This window comes from Osmia lignaria, chromosome 4, assembly GCF_051020975.1.
Source record: "Osmia lignaria lignaria isolate PbOS001 chromosome 4, iyOsmLign1, whole genome shotgun sequence".
Classification (NCBI taxonomy): domain Eukaryota; kingdom Metazoa; phylum Arthropoda; class Insecta; order Hymenoptera; family Megachilidae; genus Osmia; species Osmia lignaria.
This window is the reverse complement of record NC_135035.1, coordinates 4206122-4227523: the sequence shown is the minus strand read 5'-3', so window position 1 is coordinate 4227523 and position 21402 is coordinate 4206122. Positions and strand designations below refer to the sequence as shown.

Below are 21402 nucleotides of genomic sequence, written 5' to 3'. Positions count from 1 at the left end.
TAAATAGGTTTTATTAATAGCTGCTGGGTATTTGTATAAATGAAGTAGAAATTATTTCATACTTTTTAGTGCATTTCGAAGTCGGTTGTGTTTTTTGTTTAAAATTATTTTATTTCACACTTTTTAGTGGAACGAGCAGTATTTGTAGGATGCCGTAAGGTGGTTTACCGTTCTTATTGGTTAATTGCAATAACGATAGTTTTCAACGCTAACAAGTTCCATACATTTCTGCAAGTGGGATCATCGCGGAAATATCTCTTATTAAATGCGAAAGGTTTCATCGCGATCGGTACATGCCTTGCAGAGTATACATATGTATATAGAAACAGTAGAGAATCGGCGACTGCATGCTGACTCATACACCGATAGAGACATGTAGGCATACGTAGAATTCAATGTAGTAGAAACAATAGTTTTTCACAAATATCTCGGAAACTAAAGCTTTCCATTAATTAAGCATAAGGAAAAAGTTGTTCAGAATCATACCCCCGACAACATATTAAAAGATCATTGAAATCGTCCAACCTTGAGATTAAAAACTTCATGTATTTTGCAATAACAATGAAAAAATGAAAAATTTTTTTTTAATGGGACCAATCGCAAGACATACCCTACAAGATGCAAAAGGTTTCGTTCCGATTGGTCCATCCATCTTGGAGTAATCGGTGAACACACAAAAAAAAAAAAAAATATATACTGATCGAATTGAGTAACCTCCTCCTTTTCGAAGTCGGTTAAAAATACATAGGCGTAAGACGAAACCGACGGACAGTGTCACCAGGGCAACAAACGGACAACCAGAGAGATTTTACTGTAGTGTCAAAATGAGAGCATATACAGTACATATTGCTTTGAAATAAGCAAGCGGTCTCTGCCTCGAAATAAGCAACTCGCTATCCCTTCTTCTTTGTTTGAAGTGGCCCGCAAAGTGAGAGGTCCGAGAAATGAGTAAAGCCGAGTATCCACCTGTATCAAACGCCCGTATCGTATCACCGTTCCGAACCCTTTCGAATAGGCAGACGTTGCCTCGTTGCATGCCACGGCGTGCTGCGGCTCGGACAACATTTCTTCGTTTCTTGATAGGAACTGTTCGGCAATAGGACTGGACTACTACAGGCGAAGAGTTTCGTTTTGCTGCGTACCGTTCTAAAGGAACGGAGGCAACGGACCCATCCGAAAAATTTGTCGATTCTTTGCCGTTCCATCGAAGGAAAGGTTCATGCGTTTGCACTTGACATAGCGTTTCGTGCCGTCACTTGGGTTTCAATTTATTTGTAATCTTGTAGTATTATTGGATTCATTTCAAAATCGATGAAATTATTTATGAACTTAATCTAATTTTATGTAGATAAATTTTATCGTCTAAATATATTTAAACAGATCAATTATCTTCGGTGATACGCTGTACATAAAAGAGCAATGTTAATAATCACCTGTACGATTATTGAAAAAGGACAATGTTAATTTTCCAGAGGTTTTCCGTTGCCGAGTATCGAAAGTTCTATTGGGCTGTGATACAGAGGTGAAGGAACGGGCCGATCCGAAAATTGTCGGTTTCTTGCTGTTCAAAGCATAGGTTCGGAGACCACTTGAAACGTAAAAACAACATACCCAAGCGAAGGCCCGAAATGCTATGTCAAGTGGAAACCTGACACTTGAGGCACGAGATAATACGATTTGGAATCGGATATATCAGTGAGATAATACTAATGCAACGACTGAACTTTGTTATTTTTCATGTTTTTCTTATAAAACTGTTACCAAGATATTTGTGACGTTTTTCTGATTAAAATGATACCAAACACGATATGGTTTGGACAATTACAATAAAGAAACAGCATGCAGCAAATCGAAACTTCTCACCTATAGGAGTTTCTTTCAAGAAACGAAGAACTATTGTCCGAGCCGTAGCACGCCGTGGCATGCAACGAGGCAACGTCTGCCTATTCAAAAGGGTTCGGAACGGTGATACGATACGGGCGTTTGATACAGGTGGATACTCGGCTTAAGAGGTCCGTGAAAGTGAGAAGCCCGTGTATTGTCACGCTCGACTGAGCAATGACATCGGTTAGTACAGGCAGTGATGCCAGAACCGTGGGACGTGGGATAAATCTTTACCCTCTCCACGACGTCCCACGACGTCACAGTGACTCCCCTACCGCAGTTGTTTCATCTAACACAAGCGCGTTGTTCCACGTGTCCGTGTGAGCTCTGCGGGTTTGGCAGAGTTCGGCTGCTCTCGTCATTTCTACGTTATCGGCTCGATGCTCAAGTCGCTAAAGCACGTGGCAGCAGCATCGACGAATCGACAAAATAATATAATTTCGTCCATGGCAATATGGCTGAATTAAGAAACCAGGAGAATCAGTTCGAATTCCTATTTTACGGTTTCAGTTCTGATTCTTAATGTATTAACGTTTTTTTAATACATAAAAATACATGTTTTTTTTGTGTACTTATGCTGCACTTTCGCTTCGTTGCTTTATAATGACTAATGACTGATTTTTCTTTTGAATGAAACTTCCACTAGCGTATTGATGAAATTTTTCGATTAAAACAAGATCAAACACGACATAATTTGAATTATACTTAATTTATATATTTGCATTAGGTTTTAAATAAATAAGTAAATATAATGCAAATTATGTCGTGTTTGGTCTTATTTTAATCAGAAGAACCTTACAATTACATTGGTAAAAGTTCCATTTAGCAAAAATGAAAAATAAAAAAGTTATGGTTAAATTAATATTGTCTCACACAAATGTTTTTTGTCGGGCCCTTTAATTCTCGGACCTCTTTCTCTTTCGCTATTTGTCCTTTTCTACGCTCGCCAGCATTCAAGAACTCGCTCGAGTTATGTCGTTCTGCCAGCGTCACATTTTCGTTACCTATACATCGAATATTTGGGTGTAACGCAAAATCAAGAGAGTCCTGTATAATAACACATTCTATGCTGAAAGAATATACTAAGTTATCTGTCTAAAAAAATTTTAATAAATCTGACAACAGATTTATTTTCGGGCTGCTTTTCTTAAGTAATCAGCATTTTACCAGTCTCCTGTACAGATCGTGTGTAGCAGTTTGTAGCAAACTCAACATATTTTCGATATTATGTAAAATACACAACCGATCGAAAAATATTAAAAATCCAGGATATTTTGTGCAGTTTTTTATATGCTAAAGGCGATTAAAATGAAATAAATGACTAACAATGAATAGCATAATAAAGGTGATCGCTGTTCATCTATTTCCTTTCTACGATGTATTTCTTCCACAAGAGACGGTTTCCTAACAATTTACAGTACAGTAAAACCTGGGTATATGCAAGACGTCCGATCAAACTTCGATACCTCGCTTAGATATGCATATGCAATGTTTTGATTCGATCTCTCTGACTTTTCGTATACTTTTAACATCAATTTTAGCAAGTAATTACAATTCAAACTATATCGTGTTTGGTATCATTTTAATCAGAAAAATCTGGCCAATACGCTAGTAGAAGTTTCAGTAAAAAAAAGTCAAAAATAAAAAAGTTTTATAGTTGAATTAGTATTAGTCACACCGATAGGTTTCGGCTCTTTCCTTTGATCATCGGACCTCTCTCTTTCCACCACTGTCTGTCCTTTTCTACGTTCACGCTTGGTTGCTCGTCGCGTGTAACCCGAGATTAGACACCTCGACTCGATATATGCAACGTCTGGGTCCCAATGTTTGTTGCATATATCCAGCTTTTACTGTATATGAAAATTTACAAAACTGTAGGAGGCAAATCAATCCTATTATATATCAATGAATTCAGAAAAAAATGTCGATTCCTTTTTTGTCATAAGGTAAATTTTTGTATCTCTTAAAATAATGTAACAATACATTTTTTTGTTATAAACAAAGGACTTTGTACAAAATCTGTGATCACTTTTTGTTTTACTTCAAGAAACCATGAATCTTTTCCTTAAGAAGTTTTCTCATATCTGTGATAGTTTTCGAGATACCATTTTTCTGCTGAAACTTTAAGGGGTGATTTTACCTCGTAAACTTGGGATTGGGCCGCTATAAAAAAATACCTGTCTCTTATTTTCACCTGCTTAATATATCCACTGAATTTTATATTTTTTCATTTCGAACGCTTTGTATTGCAAAAAAACGTACTATTTCATGTACGCTCGGCATATGTTCACTGATTACTCCGAGACAGATGGCCTAATCGGAGCGAAACTTTTTGCATCTTATAGAGTATTTCTCCCACTTGGTGCCGTTAAAAAGACATTTCGCCTTTTTTCATTGCTAACGATTTTTTGGCAAAGAACGTAATGCTTGATTTACAGTTTTCACCGATTACTCTGAGACGGATGGACCAGTCGGATTGAAAATTTTGGATCTTGTAGAGTATATTTTTCCATTGGTCCCGCAAAAAAATTTTTGTATTTTTTCATTCCTAATGACTTTTATCGCAAAAAACGTAATACTTTATTTATACCTTTCGGCGTTTATGCTGCAGGGAATGGACCGATTGCGATGAAACCTTTCACATTTAGTAAGAGGTATATCCGCGATGATCCCACTTGCAAAAATTTATGGAATTTGTTAATAACTACCGTTATGGCAAAAAATCTATTCCTTCATGTTACTCTGCAAGGAATGTATCGTTCGCGATGAAACCTTCCATATTTAGTAGGATATACAGGGTGTCACGCGACTATCTCGGCAGCCTAAGAGAGATGATTGCTAAGGTGATTCTAAACAACTTGTTCCTTTGCCAAAATGTTGGTTAAGACTTGGTTTTCGAGTTATTAACAAAAAACACCGACCAATCCGAGCGCGTATAGCGCGCGGTCTCAGGGACTGCAGTGTCTCTGGCACCCCGTTGGCATAGCACATAAAAAAAACTGAACTGGAAGCACATTTTTAGTCGTTGTTTAGAATGAATACGGAATCTAATCTCTTGTCGCCTGTCATAATGTAAGAAAAGAAATTCTAAGGATTCTAAACAACAAACAAAAATGTTTGAAGTGGAATATTTAATAAACATTCGAATTGGAGGCTACATTAATGATGAAAAATTTGAAAACAATTTAAATGAAACTTACCCATTCGTTTCAAAATTAACATGCTACGCTGAAAGAAGATAACTGTCACTGGGAAACGAGGAAACATGTTCGGTAGAACAGCTGTTTTCATGATCGGGCCAGTGAACTCCCTTCATTAATTGCACTTAGGTATGAATAATAGGCGAAGTGTTTCCTCGTCGAATGTTCAGAATCGACACAGTGACCTAGTGGGAATTATTTGCTTTCAGCGTGGCAGGTTAATTTAGAAACGAATGGGTAAGTTTTATTTAAATTGTTTTCAAGTTTTTCATCATTAACGTAGCCTCCAATTCAAACGCATATTAATTATTCCGCTTCAAACATTTTTATTTGTTGTTTAGAGTCCTTAGAATTTCCGTTTTTACATTGTGACAGGCGACAAGAGATTAGGTTCCGTATTCATTTTAAGCAACGACTAAAAATGTTTTACCAGTTCAGCTTTTGTATTGTGCTATGCCAACGGAGTGCCCAGCCGTTCGTTCGCGATCTACGTCAGGCCCGGTTTTCGTAGCCAACACTGCAGTCCCTGAGCCCGCGCGCTGAACGCGCTCAGATTGGTCGGTGTTTTTTGTTAATAACTCGAAAACAAACCAACATTTTGGCAAAGGAAAAAGTTGTTTAGAATCACCTTAGCGATCATCCCTCTTCGGCTGTCGAGGTAGTCGCATGACCTCCTGTATATCCGCGATGATCCCACTTGCAAAGATTTATGGAATTTGTTGTTTATTAACCATTTAAATTCGGTCAATTTTTTTTCGATTTATGGTTATTAGCTTAGCAACAAAAACGCAAAATCACCTTACACTATCCTACAAATACTACACGTTCCACTAAAAAGTGTGAAATACAATAATTTTTAACAAAAAACAAATCCGACTTCGAAATGCACTAAAAAGTATAAAATAATTTCTATTTCATTTATACCAATATTCCATAGCTATTAATAATATCTACTTAATCGTTAAATAGGATACCAAATACATTTCAAAGTTTTCGGAGGCGGCGCCAAATTAAAAACTTTTCTTCTACTAGGAAGATCCTAGTTCAGGCGTCGGCAACCTATGACAAATGACGCATTTGATAATTTCAAGTAAACAATATTCAACAGGAATCAACATACCCATTGCGGATTAACTATACTGCAGTTCGCGAGAGACCATGCTTAACTCGCGCAGCTCAGTCGGTCTAGGGACATTTTTAATAACGTGTGTGATTCCCCTCTACAGCTTGTTTCTTACTTTGCGATCATATAATTTTTTCTTTGAAAAATAATAGGAATTTCATTGTATCGTGTATCTATACCATATCATCATCGGTTATCAGTTATCGTACGTCATATATTTCGGTCCACCATTTATATGATTGCAAAGTAAAAAGCAAGCTGTAGAGGGGAATCACACTCGTTATTAAAAATGTCCCTAGACCTAGTGAGCTGCGCGAGTTAAGTGTGGTCTCTCGTGAATTGCAGTTGTAACGTGAAACGTTATCACGTGAATATGTTTAGAGTGGTGTGGCGACACTGCCATGGGAATATTTATCGATAGTCTATTGTATCGATATGTCTTGAATGTTCTTCGAGGACCTTTAGGTCATAAATTAAGAGCGAAATTCAAACATCATCTGTACGAACACTTATATAAATAGACAGAGATTAAATTGTAAACCCTTCGACGTGGGTGATCGAGCTGAGAGAAGGCCTGAAATCCAGAGAATGGAATACAGGGTGATCCTCTTGCTATGCTACCCAAAGGAAGTGCCGCCACAATAGAATGTGGTAGTCGACATCCCATTTCTGACATCGCTTACTTGACCGAGGTGGCCCCTGCCGCGAAGACGGCTGTGTGCGTGAAAATGTGTTAAGAAAATATTCTGTTTTCCGCAGCGCTTAAATGGGACTCTTCTGCTCATTACACACATTTTCACGCACACAGCCGTCTTCGCTGCAGGGGTGAAGTAAGCGATGACAGAAATGGGATGTCGACTTCTACATTCTATTGTGGCGGCACTTCCTTTGGGTAGCGTAGCGAGAGGATCACCCTGTAGTTTCACTTCGAAAATTCCTAAGACTAATTTATGATGGACCATAGCCAATTCGTTGTTTTCGACCAAGTCACGAACGGTCCTTAAAAGCTACGAAGTCTTTTTCGATATCCTGTCTTTTCATGCACTCTAGGAGGGTCGTAAATTTCCTCAAGAGTTGCTTTGGCAAGTACAACGTCTTGTCGTTTCCAAATTTCTCTGGGTCCCACGCTTTCTCGTAGCACATGTGCGCTGCAACGTTCTAGCGTCTTGACGGAGCGCTTCCACTTCCACGCGCCTGAGGGTGGACCATGGCCAGGAGAAGGGGCCTACGCGGGACGGAGTGGACTCCTCCACCATTGGACGAGGGATGATCCTGAGGGAGGATCCAGGATCCACCAAGGAAGGGGCATCGACCGACAACGCGCGAAGATCTCCTCCGCCAAGCGTAGAATCATTAGAATGATTTTGTCGCTCAATTTACAAAGTTGTTCTCACGCTGCTAATAAACGCATTATTAAACCAGTTTCTCGTTTGTTAATAAAGAGTTGAACTTAGTAATAGTAAATAACAGTGAATAACGGTTTTGTTAAACTCATTTTCGCACCTTGCGAGCAGGGTGCTTTAGCGCCCCACGGGTACCTTACCAACGTTCTTTAAGATCTCAAATCCACACGCAACACAGTATACATGTACATCAGAAGTGCTACCAATTTCTGATACAATCGTTACAATTATAAATGTTTTCTGCCGTATCTATAACGTTATTAATTACTAAAAGCTTGCCATACCACAATCAAATCGTTATTGGCAGCATCGTATATTCGGGTATTTTTAATTTTGCGCCGCCTCCGAAAACAGAAGTGTATTTGGAATCCTATATAACGATTAAGTAGATATTATTAATAGCTATCGAATATTGGTATAAATGAAATAGAAATTATTTTAAACTTTTTAGTGCATTTCGAAGTCGGATTTGTTTTTTGTTAAAAATTATTTTATACGACTTGCTACTCAAATCGAGACGTATCTACTGAAAATCGGGAAACTTGTAAACGTTATATCTTGAAAACTAATTAAAATCGAGTGTATACATTAAAGCTTAATAGATTCGTCTTGAAAAGCACTATCACATGATCTGAAAAAAAATATATAGTTCCATTTAAAAAACGAAACTTGACCATCATATTTTTTAAACTAATAATGTAAATAAATTTTCGATCACGCCAAAACATAGGCTCCATTGTACCGTGCAATTTCCATATAAACAATTTTTCGTGTCATCAATAGTTACGAAATAAAACGGCTGTCACACTTTAGCGCGGACACCCTGTATATGTTCAATAAAACATATATGCAGGGTGGCCCAGAAAGAGTGTAAGCTGCTTAAGGGGGTGATAGCTGGGGTGATTCTGAACATCGCGCTGTCCTTTTTTATATCCGGCAGCAATCAAAATCTCGTCTTGAGCAGATTCATTTTGCTGATGGTCAGAATTGTAACAGATGTGGCAATAGCGCGACAAAACTCACAAATAATGTGATTTGGCAACTATATCTTCTCATTTTCCATTTATTGTTCTGCATAATGACGTTAGATCCCGCACTGTTAAATGTTCAACTTCCCAATTTATGTGTTTTTACTGATGCCTGTTTCTTTTCTATAGCCGTTATATCGATTCGGAGAAGGCCTCGAAGGAATCTGGCCCCTTAATACACATCACTTTTAATGAAATTTAACACGTTCAACTCGGTGTGAGTCACCGGTGGTCCACAAATTGTGATTTTATCTGACGACATAAACCACCGATGATCCACACTTAATTTTCACATCAGACGGCGTGAACCATCGGTGATCAACACTGATAACGTAAATAAAAATAAGCAAACAAGTGCCGCCAAAAGAGTAAACAACTTATAACTACGCGCTGATTCATCATGCAGAATATAAAAAGGTGCGCCGGGTTAAACGTGTTAATGATCTAGTTGAAGCTAACAATAATTGTCTTGTTCTATACCAAATCATATAAAACCAGATTTAATATTGTTTTGACTATGATAAAGTAATATAAGTATCTACGAATATACTGTGATAGGCAAATTTTTATTGTATATTTCCAGGTGCTCGTTTTGCATATTTTCAAAGCAAGGTTGGAATCATAACAGTCTTGCGAAATTACAAGGTTGACGTTTGTGAGAAAACCATCATTCCGTACAAACCTGACCCAAGGTCGTTCTTATTGTCGCTGAAAGGGGGAGTATACTTGAAGATTACGAGAGCATAAAATTACTAAAAATAATTTTATGTAACAATTTCACATATTTTAATTCAAACATAATTGAATGTTTTTATATTATTAATAAAACATTATTAATTATTTGCCTATTATTATTAGATTGTAATTATAATTATTATTAGATTAGTCACTGATAAGAAGTTGTTACAAAGTTTTGATATGTAATTATTTTGTAATACACGATCACGGTCAAATTGATACAATGTGTTAATAGGATGAGAGTAGATGGAAAAATTCAAATAAACCAATGTTTAATAATCCTAATTATTTAAAAATTATAGAAGTGAACAGATGTACTGATGGAATTTGTTCTGTAAATTTTTAGATAGCATTGTTAGCTTAGAAATAATTTTGAACTGTATAGAGAATTCGCACTAGATAAATAACTTTTCTTAAAAACACAAAAGTAATACGTAGGAAATGCGCGCGTCGGCCGTTTTTTAAACTTTCATCGACATTTACCATACATCTATTCAGAATCACGTAATATAATAACTACCATATACAGAGTGTCCCAGTTTTTTCCGGCCAAACTTTACCAATATATTCTACAAGCAAAAATAAGACAAAAATGTCATATAAACATAGGCTCTTAAATGCTTCATTAAAAAGTTATAAATAAAAATTCATGTGCGTATGTATAATGATATAGGGGAGACCGGGGACAAAAGTAACATTTTTCATGTTTGGCTTTATTACCAGTGAGTGTTAAGAGTGAATTTGAAAAAAGTTATACCTACATGTAGCCCATATATTTCTCTATAAATGCACACTGGTTCAAGTTCCATGTAAGCAACATATTAGGCAGCCACGAACGTTGTCCGTAGACATGACAAGTGTTATGTCCTGGTGTCCAGGACGAAAGTAATACTACGAATAGGGACATAAGAAATTAAATGTCAATGCAACACATGTTATACAAAGTTTTATCTTTATTGCAACAATCAATATAACCTCTGTATAAGTTATACATATAATATTATAGGAACTTTGTTAATTTGTTATCAAAACTTATCCCAAAGACAACTTTTAACTTTTAACAGCTTACATAAAACACGGTTATAAAGTCCACAAACAATTTTTGAAATACCATTATGGCACAGATAAGTCTGCTCACCTTCAATACAGTCTTCATGAGACCAACCCTTACATTTCATGCACTAAAACGACGTGTTACTTTCATCCCCGAGACAACGTGTTACTTTTATCCCCAACCACGTTTTTTAAGTTTGAAAATTAATAATTTGGAAAGTATATCGACGGTATCTAAATCAAAGATCTGGTTAAGTTAATGCACTATTTAAAAATACATAGACACCTGTTTGCCTCAGAATCTCGGCATTGCCTATCGTTTATTACAAAAAACTTGAAAGGAGAAAATCTTACTTGGTGGCTATCAAATCACAAAGGTTAGGTTAACAAAAGCAGTTCAGGCGGTAACCCGGCGTTGACTGACTATAAAGGGAGGGGGTATGACTGTGCCTTCCACTATAGCGATAAATCTTCCTGAGGACATTACATGTGGACTGAGGGGGGTTGTTACTTTCATAACGTGTTACTTTTGTTCCCGGTCTCCCCTTGATATCTACCATTACCGTGTAGGGTTCGCCAAATTGTGTGTTTCTTCGTGTCGTGTAGAAATTGGTGTTGTGTATTGCCGCGCGGATTATTGTCCTTGTTAAGGTTGTAAAGCCTAAGTAAACCTTTCGGTACGCGACCTTCGACAACACGTATCCGCCAAATTAATATTGGATATTTTAAGTGATTGCGTTTGGTTTAATCGAAATAGTGATCGGATGCGTTGATTATGTGACCGATTTCGTTTGTTACTTGGTTTGAACCGAACGATGTTCGAATTAAAGCAGTTGACTGATGTCTCAACTGGTCGACGTGAGGAGTCGTTATTTTTGGCCGATTTCGTATGCCATTCCGCTGATTCGATATAAAAGAAAACTTTCGAGGTACTTTCTGTGCAACGTTTGAAGGAATTGTGTCTGGCGAACCGGCTGATGGTCACCATGGCACCTCGGAGTGCTGTTAAAGGCGTTGCTGATTTTCTGCGTTTTCTAATCAACGACTTTCGAAAAATTGTGGACTCGCGTGTACTGTGCAGAGATATAATGTTGCGGAGGCTAAGGAATGCGGGTAGGATTGGTCAGAGGTTTATAGTCACGCCTAATGCACACGCATTCTAGACCGTCGCGCGTTATTGGTCGAAACGCTCACACATACTAAGCACGCCGCTTGACAAAGAAGGAAAATGAGACGCTTCGAGAGTAAGTGAGAGGATGCGAAGTCACCGATGCGATGAACGTTAAACTATAGGCGTAGATTTATTCGTCGAGTAGTCTTCTGTCCTGTTGAGTGTCGACTGCAAACATAAAATAAGAATTTCATTATTTTTCTTAGTATGCAATTATAATTATTTTTACATAAATATGAGGTTGCTGCTTACCTATTCTTTCAGCATCTGTATCCGAACTCTTCTCAGCTTCCAATTGTCCCATAATTTCATGTATTATATTATCTTTTCTCGCAACATTTTTTCCAGTTGTCTGGAGTAACTGAACTATTATAATTGCGTCTTCGGTAAATTTCTGCAATTCCACGCTTGTTAATGTTGCAGGATTCTTTTCTCGTACCTCCCGTTTAATTTGAGCCCAAATCAATTTGATGGAGTTTAATTCGCACATATATGGTAGTAGTCTTAACGTGGTGTGACCATGTGCTTTGTTTCAGCGCATGGTGTAACGCGGGTTACCACACCACGAAGTATCGCACTTCCTTATTACCTTTTACAATAATAAGGATATGAACTTCAGAGATGATATACTATTGATGCGTTTAATCCGATATGTATTATACAAAATGTTCGTGTGTGAGAATGTTTGTAGATGACTTGAACAGAGATTACGAAGCTGGGTCGGAGTGTATCTATTGGAAGATAGTGAGAATTGACCGATTGCTTTAGAGTTCTGTCTAAGACTGTTCTTGTTCAAGTTCTGTAAGAGACTGACGAATTCAGTCCCCTTCAAGTTCCCTGATGTTTTTCTAGAAGCCGCAGAGAAAGCCCAGCGAGAGAGGTGTTTATCAAAAGTGACCAATTAGTAAACGTTTGGGGTTTAACTAATGGCAATAGGTCGAAGTGTTCAGCAAATCAGCTCGCTGGACAAGACAGAAACCTCTGTGTGCATTTAATGAATTATGAAAATTGGCGCACCATTATGCAGATTTAATAATCGGTGAACTGGCTCAACAATCGGTTCTATCGACAATTATTCGTTCAAGAAGAAAATTGACCAGTAATGCGAATTGCGGGTGTAACGCAGGTTGTTCATCGAAAAATTATAATAGCATACGATGCCCTGATATTTAATTAATAATTTCGGGGCGATATTAATTCGAATTTTCGTTCTTGTACCCGTAGCAAAATTCGTTCGAGAACGTTCTTCTTGTTCAAAATTTACCCTTGGGTCTTGGTTTCAGGCAAATTCTTAGAAATTCGATACAATGACTTTTATTGCTCCGTACGACCCATCGTCTCTAAACAGTCCTCGAACGTTCGCTAACGTTCGCTTGTGAGGGTTCTCATCCCTCTCTCTTTACATTCATTCAAATATTTAAATTCTCATGCTATTTCACGCTTTCATTTCAACACTCAATTCGCACACACGATTTGGTTTGGGACCGACTGGCGCCTACGCGAAAAGAGGGGAGAGCATCGATTAAAAATTCAAAGGATAGTTGTACCTTTACACTTTTACGCAGTTAACCCGAGGAGACCCCTATAATGCGAAGCACTGGCTAACTGCGTAGCGACGTTGTTTACGATACTTCTCCCGGCCGAAACCGAATTTTTCTAAGCTGGCTTCTATTACTACGCAGTTGAGTACGACGATAGTTTCAAGGAGGAGTAATAAATTAAATAGAGGAATTAAGAAATAAAAGAGTGAACTAAAGGGAAGAAAAGACCAAAATAGAATAATTATACGCTCAAACTCTTCCCTGTGCGTTTCTCACATGAAGAGTCTCTTATAACCCGAAGGCTTAATAAAAAAGCACAGAGTTGAGGAGAAGAATTAAAACGATGAAGAAGTAATTCATTCCTCTCACGCCCCTTACATGAGGAGACTCCTACAACCCGAAGGCTTGATAAGGGAACGTGAGGTGGACTTTGTAAAATTTTCCGGACGTGACAACGCCCTTTGGCCACCCCTCTTGGAGAGAGGATGTGAGTTGCTCTGCGAGAGGAGGGGGTTCTCGAAGGTTTGACGACATGACATGGTTTCCTTCAGGTTGACACTTGTCGGCAAACACCGTTGTGCACGTGTTGCTGGCCGACTCTTTAGGACTCCAGGTTTATGACATGTCTTCGGGTTGTTAGGACGGTAAGCCGCAAAATTTAAAGCTATTGTGTGAGGATTAAGAGACTCGAGAAAATAAAGTTTACTGTCGTGCAAAAGTGAAATTGTCGGTTGTAAAGTCAAAAAGGAATACGGGAAAAGTTAATCTTCATAAGAATTTGTTTCGCACGTTCACGTCATAAACCAACCTTCAAGAATTATCGGGCATTGTATTCCGCGTCAGGCGAAACATTGTGCATCTTCACATTTGTAGCTGATATGCGGCACATGTTTACTTAAACTCTAATGTTTACTTACTGGGCCGTTGACTTAGTTGTTGGCTCATGTCGAAACTGTGATATCAGTGAACGACATCAGGTAATTATCATTTCATATTTTTGTTTATAACTTTTTAATGAAGCATTTAAGAGCCTGTGTTTATATGACATTTTTGTCTTATTTTTGCTTATAGAATATGTTGGTAAAGTTTGGCCGGAAAAAATTGGGATACCCTGTATATCAATATATTCGGGGAACTCTCCTCTATCTTTTAAGACCAATGCGAATGTTCTAGCGTTTTTGGTTTCCGTGTACTAGTTCATTTTCCTCCCAAAACACATGTTTTTACGAAAACTCGTGTTTTTCGAAAACTGAGGGTGAAAGAGCAATTCGGTTTTCGGATCCGTGTTCAGGACGAGAAACTCTACAAGGATCACCCAACAGGTGTTGCAGAACAGAAAAATGTTTAAAGTTGTTGGACTGTGTTATCAATGATTGTATCGGAACGATTCAGTATGATCACTGAAACACCTCGACGGTTTGCACGTCTTATCCAGACAAGGATACGGAGTGAGGTTTAGGGTAAAACAAAGACAAATGTGAGATGTTCTTTTCTTTTGAACAGGTACGTGGTTTATTAGCGGCTACCTCCACTGGTCACTCGCGATACAATTCGCGATCGAAAAACAATTGGTTGACCAGCGACAGTTCAGTAACAACGGTAAAGGGGGTAGACACGGCACGTGACCTCTCCGATTTGGGACGTCGCGTCGGTATTACAGCAGTTTTTTCGTTGGGCCTGGTGGAGCCACTTGCGTGGTCTGGTATGAACTTGAAAGGTTTAATTCTCAGCTAGCGTGCGCGCAACATGATCTAGGAGAAAAACAGCGCCTCAAGTATTTTTACAAACGCATTCAAACGTTCATCTCGCCAGAGGCATCGCGACGATACGTCTGAAGAACGAAAGCGAAACATTAGCGCGTGTTTAGAGTGAGATGTACGGTGATCGTGCTATCCTTCTTTCCACCCAAATGATAGAATTGTCCCGCTCCGATAAATTCTGACTGACTGAACGCGTGGATTTTATATAGCGCACCGTAGCACCCCTCGCTGCTGAAAAATATATGCCTACTCTGAAGAACCGAAGGAACGTGCAATCTGAGAAAGGGTATAGCAGGATAAGATGGTCAAAAGTGCCCTTGAGCCGAATTTGCTTCGCAATGCACCATTCGATAGCATATCCCAAAAAACCATGGTACACCAAGTTTCAACCCTGTACCTCAACCGGGAGGGTAGTTACAGGGTAAGAAAGAAAAAGTAGTTTTTGCCATATTTTCCCTATTTAATGGCATTCAAAAAATCTAAAAAAGTTCTAGAATATTCTAGCCATGTTTCTTTATGATTGTGAATTTTCTCAGATTTTTCGGTTGCAAATCCTAGGCGTGAAAAATCAAAAACGCAAAAAAAAGTCGAAAAATAGAGATTTCGGGTAGAAGCTTTCGAGACACTAGATTTTTACTTTTACAGTAGTTAGATATTAGCATGACTGGTGTCCTCAATTTTTTTCAGATTTTTCATTCTGGTGCGTCAAACCGAAAAAAATCAAACACCGATATTTTCGACATATTTCGTGCGATAACATGAGAAATACTTTCAATTTCTACATTTCCTTTACACACTTAGTGCATTATGTGATTTCGAACATTTTTGCACTGGATGCAGTAAAATCTGAATGGAGAGAGTGAAGTTATTATAAATAATTGAAAATTACGCACCTTATCCTCTAAAATATTAGAAACTTTTTCAACGTCGCCGATGGATAAGTCGGTAAGGTGTCCGACTATGGAACCGCTGGAAACTTTTTTGTCACGAGTTCGCGCCCCATGAATGTACAATTCTATTTTTTGTCATAAAACAATTTTTTTTTAAATTATTAATCACATAAGAATACACAATAATCATTTAATAACGTATGAAAATAATTTTGAAATATTTTATTATTAAGTATACATAAAAATAAGTGGTGCACTACCGATTTTCTGATTTCGTACTGTTCTAATTACGGATAGCTCCCAATATTTTGTTAATTGAAAAGTTGTGTGGTTGTTGGTTTATGATGGATATTGAAATCAATACAGATATGTATATTTTACCTTAATTGTACATATAGCCAAAGAGTCGGTTGTGTACCACTGATTTTTATGTATACTTAATAATAAAATATTTCAAAATTATTTTCATACGTTATTAAATGATTATTGTGTATTCTTATGTGATTAATAATTTAAAATAAAATTGTTTTATGACAAAAAATAGAATTGTACATTCATGGGGCGCGAACTCGTGACAAAAAAGTTTCCAGCGGTTCCATAGTCGGACACCTTACCGACTTATCCATCGGCGACGTTGAAAAAGTTTCTAATATTTTAGAGGATAAGGTGCGTAATTTTCAATTATTTATAATAACTTCACTCTCTCCATTCAGATTTTACTGCATCCAGTGCAAAAATGTTCGAAATCACATAATGCACTAAGTGTGTAAAGGAAATGTAGAAATTGAAAGTATTTCTCATGTTATCGCACGAAATATATCGAAAATATCGGTTTTTGATTTTTTTCGGTTTGACGCACCAGAATGAAAAATCTGAAAAAAATTGAGGACACCAGTCATGCTAATATCTAACTACTGTAAAAGTAAAAATCTAGTGTCTCGAAAGCTTCTACCCGAAATCTCTATTTTTCGACTTTTTTTTGCGTTTTTGATTTTTCACGCCTAGGATTTGCAACCGAAAAATCTGAGAAAATTCACAATCATAAAGAAACATGGCTAGAATATTCTAGAATTTTTTCAGATTTTTTGAATGCCATTTAATAGGGAAAATATGGCAAAAACTACTTTTTCTTTCTTACCCTGTAACTACCCTCCCGGTTGAGGTACAGGGTTGAAACTTGGTGTACCATGGTTTTTTGGGATATGCTATCGAATGGTGCATTGCGAAGCAAATTCGGCTCAAGGGCACTTTTGACCATCTTATCCTGCTATACCCTTTATTAGAAAACGTTATTAACTCTTTAAATAAATGTTTTTCAGTTCATTGTTACGAGCCGGAGGGGGCGGCTGCGTAGCCGGGGCTTAATCTCGGTTATGGTATTTGTTAATGGATTGACCAGTGTTGTTATTAACACTGGGAGCCTAAGAAAGTAGACGTAGAGACGAACCTATGTATGGCTAACGTAGGAAGCTCCAGGAGGTTGGTTATAGTGGACGAACCTACGTATGGCTAACGTAAGGAGCCACAGGAAAGGTGAAGACGTGAGGACGAACCTACGTATGGCTAACGTAGGGAGCCGCAGGAAATGTTAGTATTAGGTCTCGTAACTTGATTGATGTACCTCGAGCGGTAAAGGTACACCTTAGTGGGTTTCTGGACTAGTAAATATAATTGAACAATAGTATGTAAGTTAAAATAATATGAGTTTATTCTCTATTCCGGGACCTTACAATTGTTGTGTGTAATTGTCGCGGTGTTCAATGAATTAAACTCTAGGTTGCAAGTTAAATGAGTTGAATAAATGAAGTTTAGTTTCGATTCCGCGAAGCAAGAATCTAATCCTTCTCGGTTTTCACGAACGCGAGCAAACGGGGGCGGACTACAATGATTAGAATAATGCTTAACAGCAGACAATGTACTGTATAGTTACTGAGTGCTTGAAAGGGACTTGAATACCCGACCTCGCAGAGTTTCCTCGTTGCGGAGATTATCCGTAAAAGAACGTACTGATGTGTATCGAACTGATTCTAGACTTCAACTAGACCCGAGGTGCCTTTGCCGCCACCCTTTTTATACTCAAAAATTAGAGTAAAAAGGGTGCTGGGGACTGACTCTACCTGACCCGTAGCACCGCACCCTTGCTTTGCGTTGGTCTTGACTTTTCTAGAAGACGGTTGGTGTCGGGTGTGCACATCCGATTCCATATAAGGAAATTTTTTGAGAAGGGTTTGTAACACCAAATAAGGAAATTTCCGAGACGGATACGTTACATCATAAAAGCATACAGGGTGCGTCACGCAATTGGGACGGATTATATTTTGAATTTGGTAAGAGATAGGAAAAAGCTGTTCATGTAAAATGTTCATGATAATGTTCATTTTTCTATGACTTCATTTTCTTTGTGTATGCAACGATGGACTAAAAAAATGCAGATGCACTTTTTATTTAAATAGAATTGCATATTTTTTTTACACCGCCTATTCCTTTATTTATCCGACTTCGAAAAGGAGGAGGATACTCAATTCGATGTGTATGTTTCTTTTTTTTTTTTTTTTTTTTTCTTTATGTATGTTCACCGATTACGCCGAGACGGATGGACCAATCGGAACGAAACCTTTTGCATCTGGTTGAGTATGTCTCCCGATTGGTCCCGTTAAAAGAACATTTTATATTTTTTCACTCCGAACGCTTTTTATTGCAAAAAAACATACTATATCATGTACGTGCGGTGTACGTTCGCCGATTACTCCGAGACGGGTGGACCAATCGGAACGGAACTTTTTGCGTCTTATAGAGTATAATTCCCCATTGGTCCCGTTAAAAAAATATTTTGCATTGTTTCATTCCTAACGACTTTCTTTTCCAAATGTGTGTTCGCCGATTTCTCCGAGACCGATGGAACAATCGGAACGGAAGTTTTTGCATCTTGTAGAGTGTTACGTCCGGATTATTTTCAATAATCCGACCGTGGCTAACATTTATTTTCATCTTCTTTCTGATAGTGTTGAATAGTTTAATCGTTTAATATACTGAATTTGTGTACCTCGTCGTACTTGGAGATAATCCCAGGCGAGGCACACAAAGGAGGCTATAATTAGTTCTTTTCAAACAATAAGAAGTTAACCTTCCTTGGGACGATTGCCTTGTCGAAACCGCGTAGCAATAAACACATAGAAATTCGAAATCGCTAAGGTTAAGGAGAGGTACTATCAACATCTTTCGCCACGCGGTTAAGCAGTGCGACGCACTTGGAAATTTCCCAACTTAACCGTGCAACATAAAGAAGAATTTTCTTCTATTCTATTAGCGAGGTACCTCTCATACCTGCAAAGCATGCGTCAGCCGGTCCTGCCACCAAAGAATGAATGCAATTAAGAACGGAAATGATTGGAATTGAACGAAATGAAACTGTTTGAATGATATTGGAATGCGAGGGTTTGCGTGACAACCGCTGTAATTCGAAACTGTTCACGAATGTTCGAGACAAAAGTCGGTCGAGACAATAAACATCGTCGTTAACGTTAAACGTGGAACGTTTCGAATATACGTAAATCGTCGAAATATGAATAAGAACGTTAATAACTAAAAAGCGCGGAAAGAATATTAACTAAATGCGACACGCATGTATCCGCAATTTGTCGACGATTATAAAACACCGGTTGCATCTCGCGTAAACCGCTAAACAAAGAGATTAATAGAATAATTAACGAATGAATAATAATTAACGTTATTCAACTAATGGTCATTCAAACCAGTAAAGCAAATATTTGTAATAAAACGAAGACCCCTTTCGATACCGGAAACGTCATTTTAAGAGCCTCTTTAATTAGCATTAATTAGCCTCTTGAATTAAGTCGTAATAGATTTCGAATATTCCAGAACTTTAGAATTGCGACGCATGAAATCCGTCGTAGCGTTAGAGGGGTAGAAAGAAATGGACAACCTTAAACGAAGGTAGAAGGAAAAGTCAAGAAGGGATGAGAGAACTAGGAAGAGCGGCTAACTAGCCCAATACGCGCGGGATTTCCCCTCCGGCACGTACCCTGATTTGCCAAATGATGTCCCCACTTTGGACCCTTGATCGCGGGTCGAACCCTGAGACACGATCGCTTGACTGAAGCAAAGGACTCTTTGTCGAAAAATCGCAAGGTGCGTGACGGGGAGACCGTGTTCGCGTAGAGATAGAGTTGTTAGCAAAATCGCGTAATTAGATTGCTCGGCAATTCCTCTTCAAGGCAGAGTGTCGAGAGTGTTTCGGTTCGCGGTTTTGTGACAAGGACTCAAACGGATACGTTAAATTCATTTCATACTTTTCAATTTCGTTCGTATATTAATTATTTCTCTTTCTTTCTGTCTCGTAACACCGTAATAAAGGCCGATCGCGAACGCGTAGTGCAAGTGGCAGTTTTCTCACCTCTTCTTTGACTTCCAGATTTCTAGACAACACCAGCGACTAAGCAATCAAAACAAAGTCTTGTCATATATTATTTTACAACGATCTTGGTAAGTTGTCCATTTCATTTTTATCCAATACGACGAATCTGGACGTAGTGAGGCAGAACGGGCGATCTACGAAACCGTGTATTCTGGAAAGTTTCCCTCTAGATCGTTCCGTTCAGTATAAAGACTCAAGGTATCGAAAAATAACGTTATTGAATAAATTCCGATTCACACGTAAAGAAGGCGACCCTACGAAACCGAGGCTCTGGTAATTTACCCTCTGGGACCGTTCTTTCTTTCTTGTTCGCGCTTAATTCTTCACAGAACATCGTCGCACAAATCATCGAATCAATCAATCAAACTCTAATTAACCAATAATCAATAGCTTCTTCTTTATAATATATTTATTTTCTCGCGCCGTATCTCGCTCGCGACGTAACAAGTATCTCTCCCACTTGGTCCCGCAATACAATTTTTGTGTTTTTTCATTCCTAACGACTTTTATCACAAAAAACTTCATTTATATCTTCCGGCGTTTATGCTGCAGGGAATGTACCAATTGCGATGAAACCTTTCAAATTTAGTAGGAGGTATATCCCCGATGATCGCACTTGCAAAAATTTATGGAATTTGTTAACAACTACTGTTATAGAAAAATATCTATTCCTTCATGTTCCTCTGCAAGGAATGTATCGTTCGCGATGAAACCGTTCATATTTAGTAGGATATACAGGGTGACACGCGACTACCTCGACACCCGAAGAGGGATGATTGCTAAGGTGATTCTAAACAACTTTTCCCTTTGCCAAAATGTTGGTTAAGGCTTGGTTTTCGAGTTAATAACAAAAAACACCGACCAACCCGAGCGCGTATAGCGCGCAGTCCCAGGGACTGCACTGACTGGTACGAAAACTGGACCTGACATAGGTCGTGAACGAATGGCTTGGCACCCCGTCGGCATAGCACAATAAAAAAACTTAACTGGTAGAACACCTTTAGTCGTTTAAAATGAATACGGAACCTAATCTCTTGTCGCCTGTCATAATGTAAAAGTGGAAATTCTAAGGATTCTAAACAACAAATAAAAATGTTTGAAGTGGAATAATTAATAAACGTTTGAATTGGAGGCTACGCTAATGATGCAAAATTTGAAAACAATTTAAATGAAACT

General features: G+C 38.2%; 1 protein-coding gene and 1 long non-coding RNA gene across 3 annotated transcripts in view; one reads left to right on the top strand and one right to left on the bottom strand.

Annotated features, from left to right (window-relative positions):
• The window catches only part of LOC117610870 (cytochrome P450 6A1-like), a 60832-nt gene extending 48947 nt beyond the window's left edge, over positions 1-11885 (top strand). Inside the window, exon 6 of one of the 2 annotated variants that reach the window (XM_034338703.2) lies at positions 9222-11885. In XM_034338703.2, coding sequence (XP_034194594.2) covers positions 9222-9385 — 164 coding nt within the window. In that variant the 3' untranslated portion in view covers positions 9386-11885. Of the gene's footprint in view, positions 1-917; positions 968-9221 lie in introns of those variants that run through there. The other variant, XM_076688064.1, reaches the window with a different exon arrangement.
• On the bottom strand, positions 11639-12244 carry LOC143305255 (uncharacterized). The gene is made up of 2 exons (XR_013062119.1): positions 11853-12244; positions 11639-11768 (listed from the first exon to the last, which is right to left on the bottom strand). It is a non-coding gene; the product is annotated as an uncharacterized LOC143305255 (long non-coding RNA).
• Between the last annotated feature and the right edge of the window lie 9158 nt (positions 12245-21402).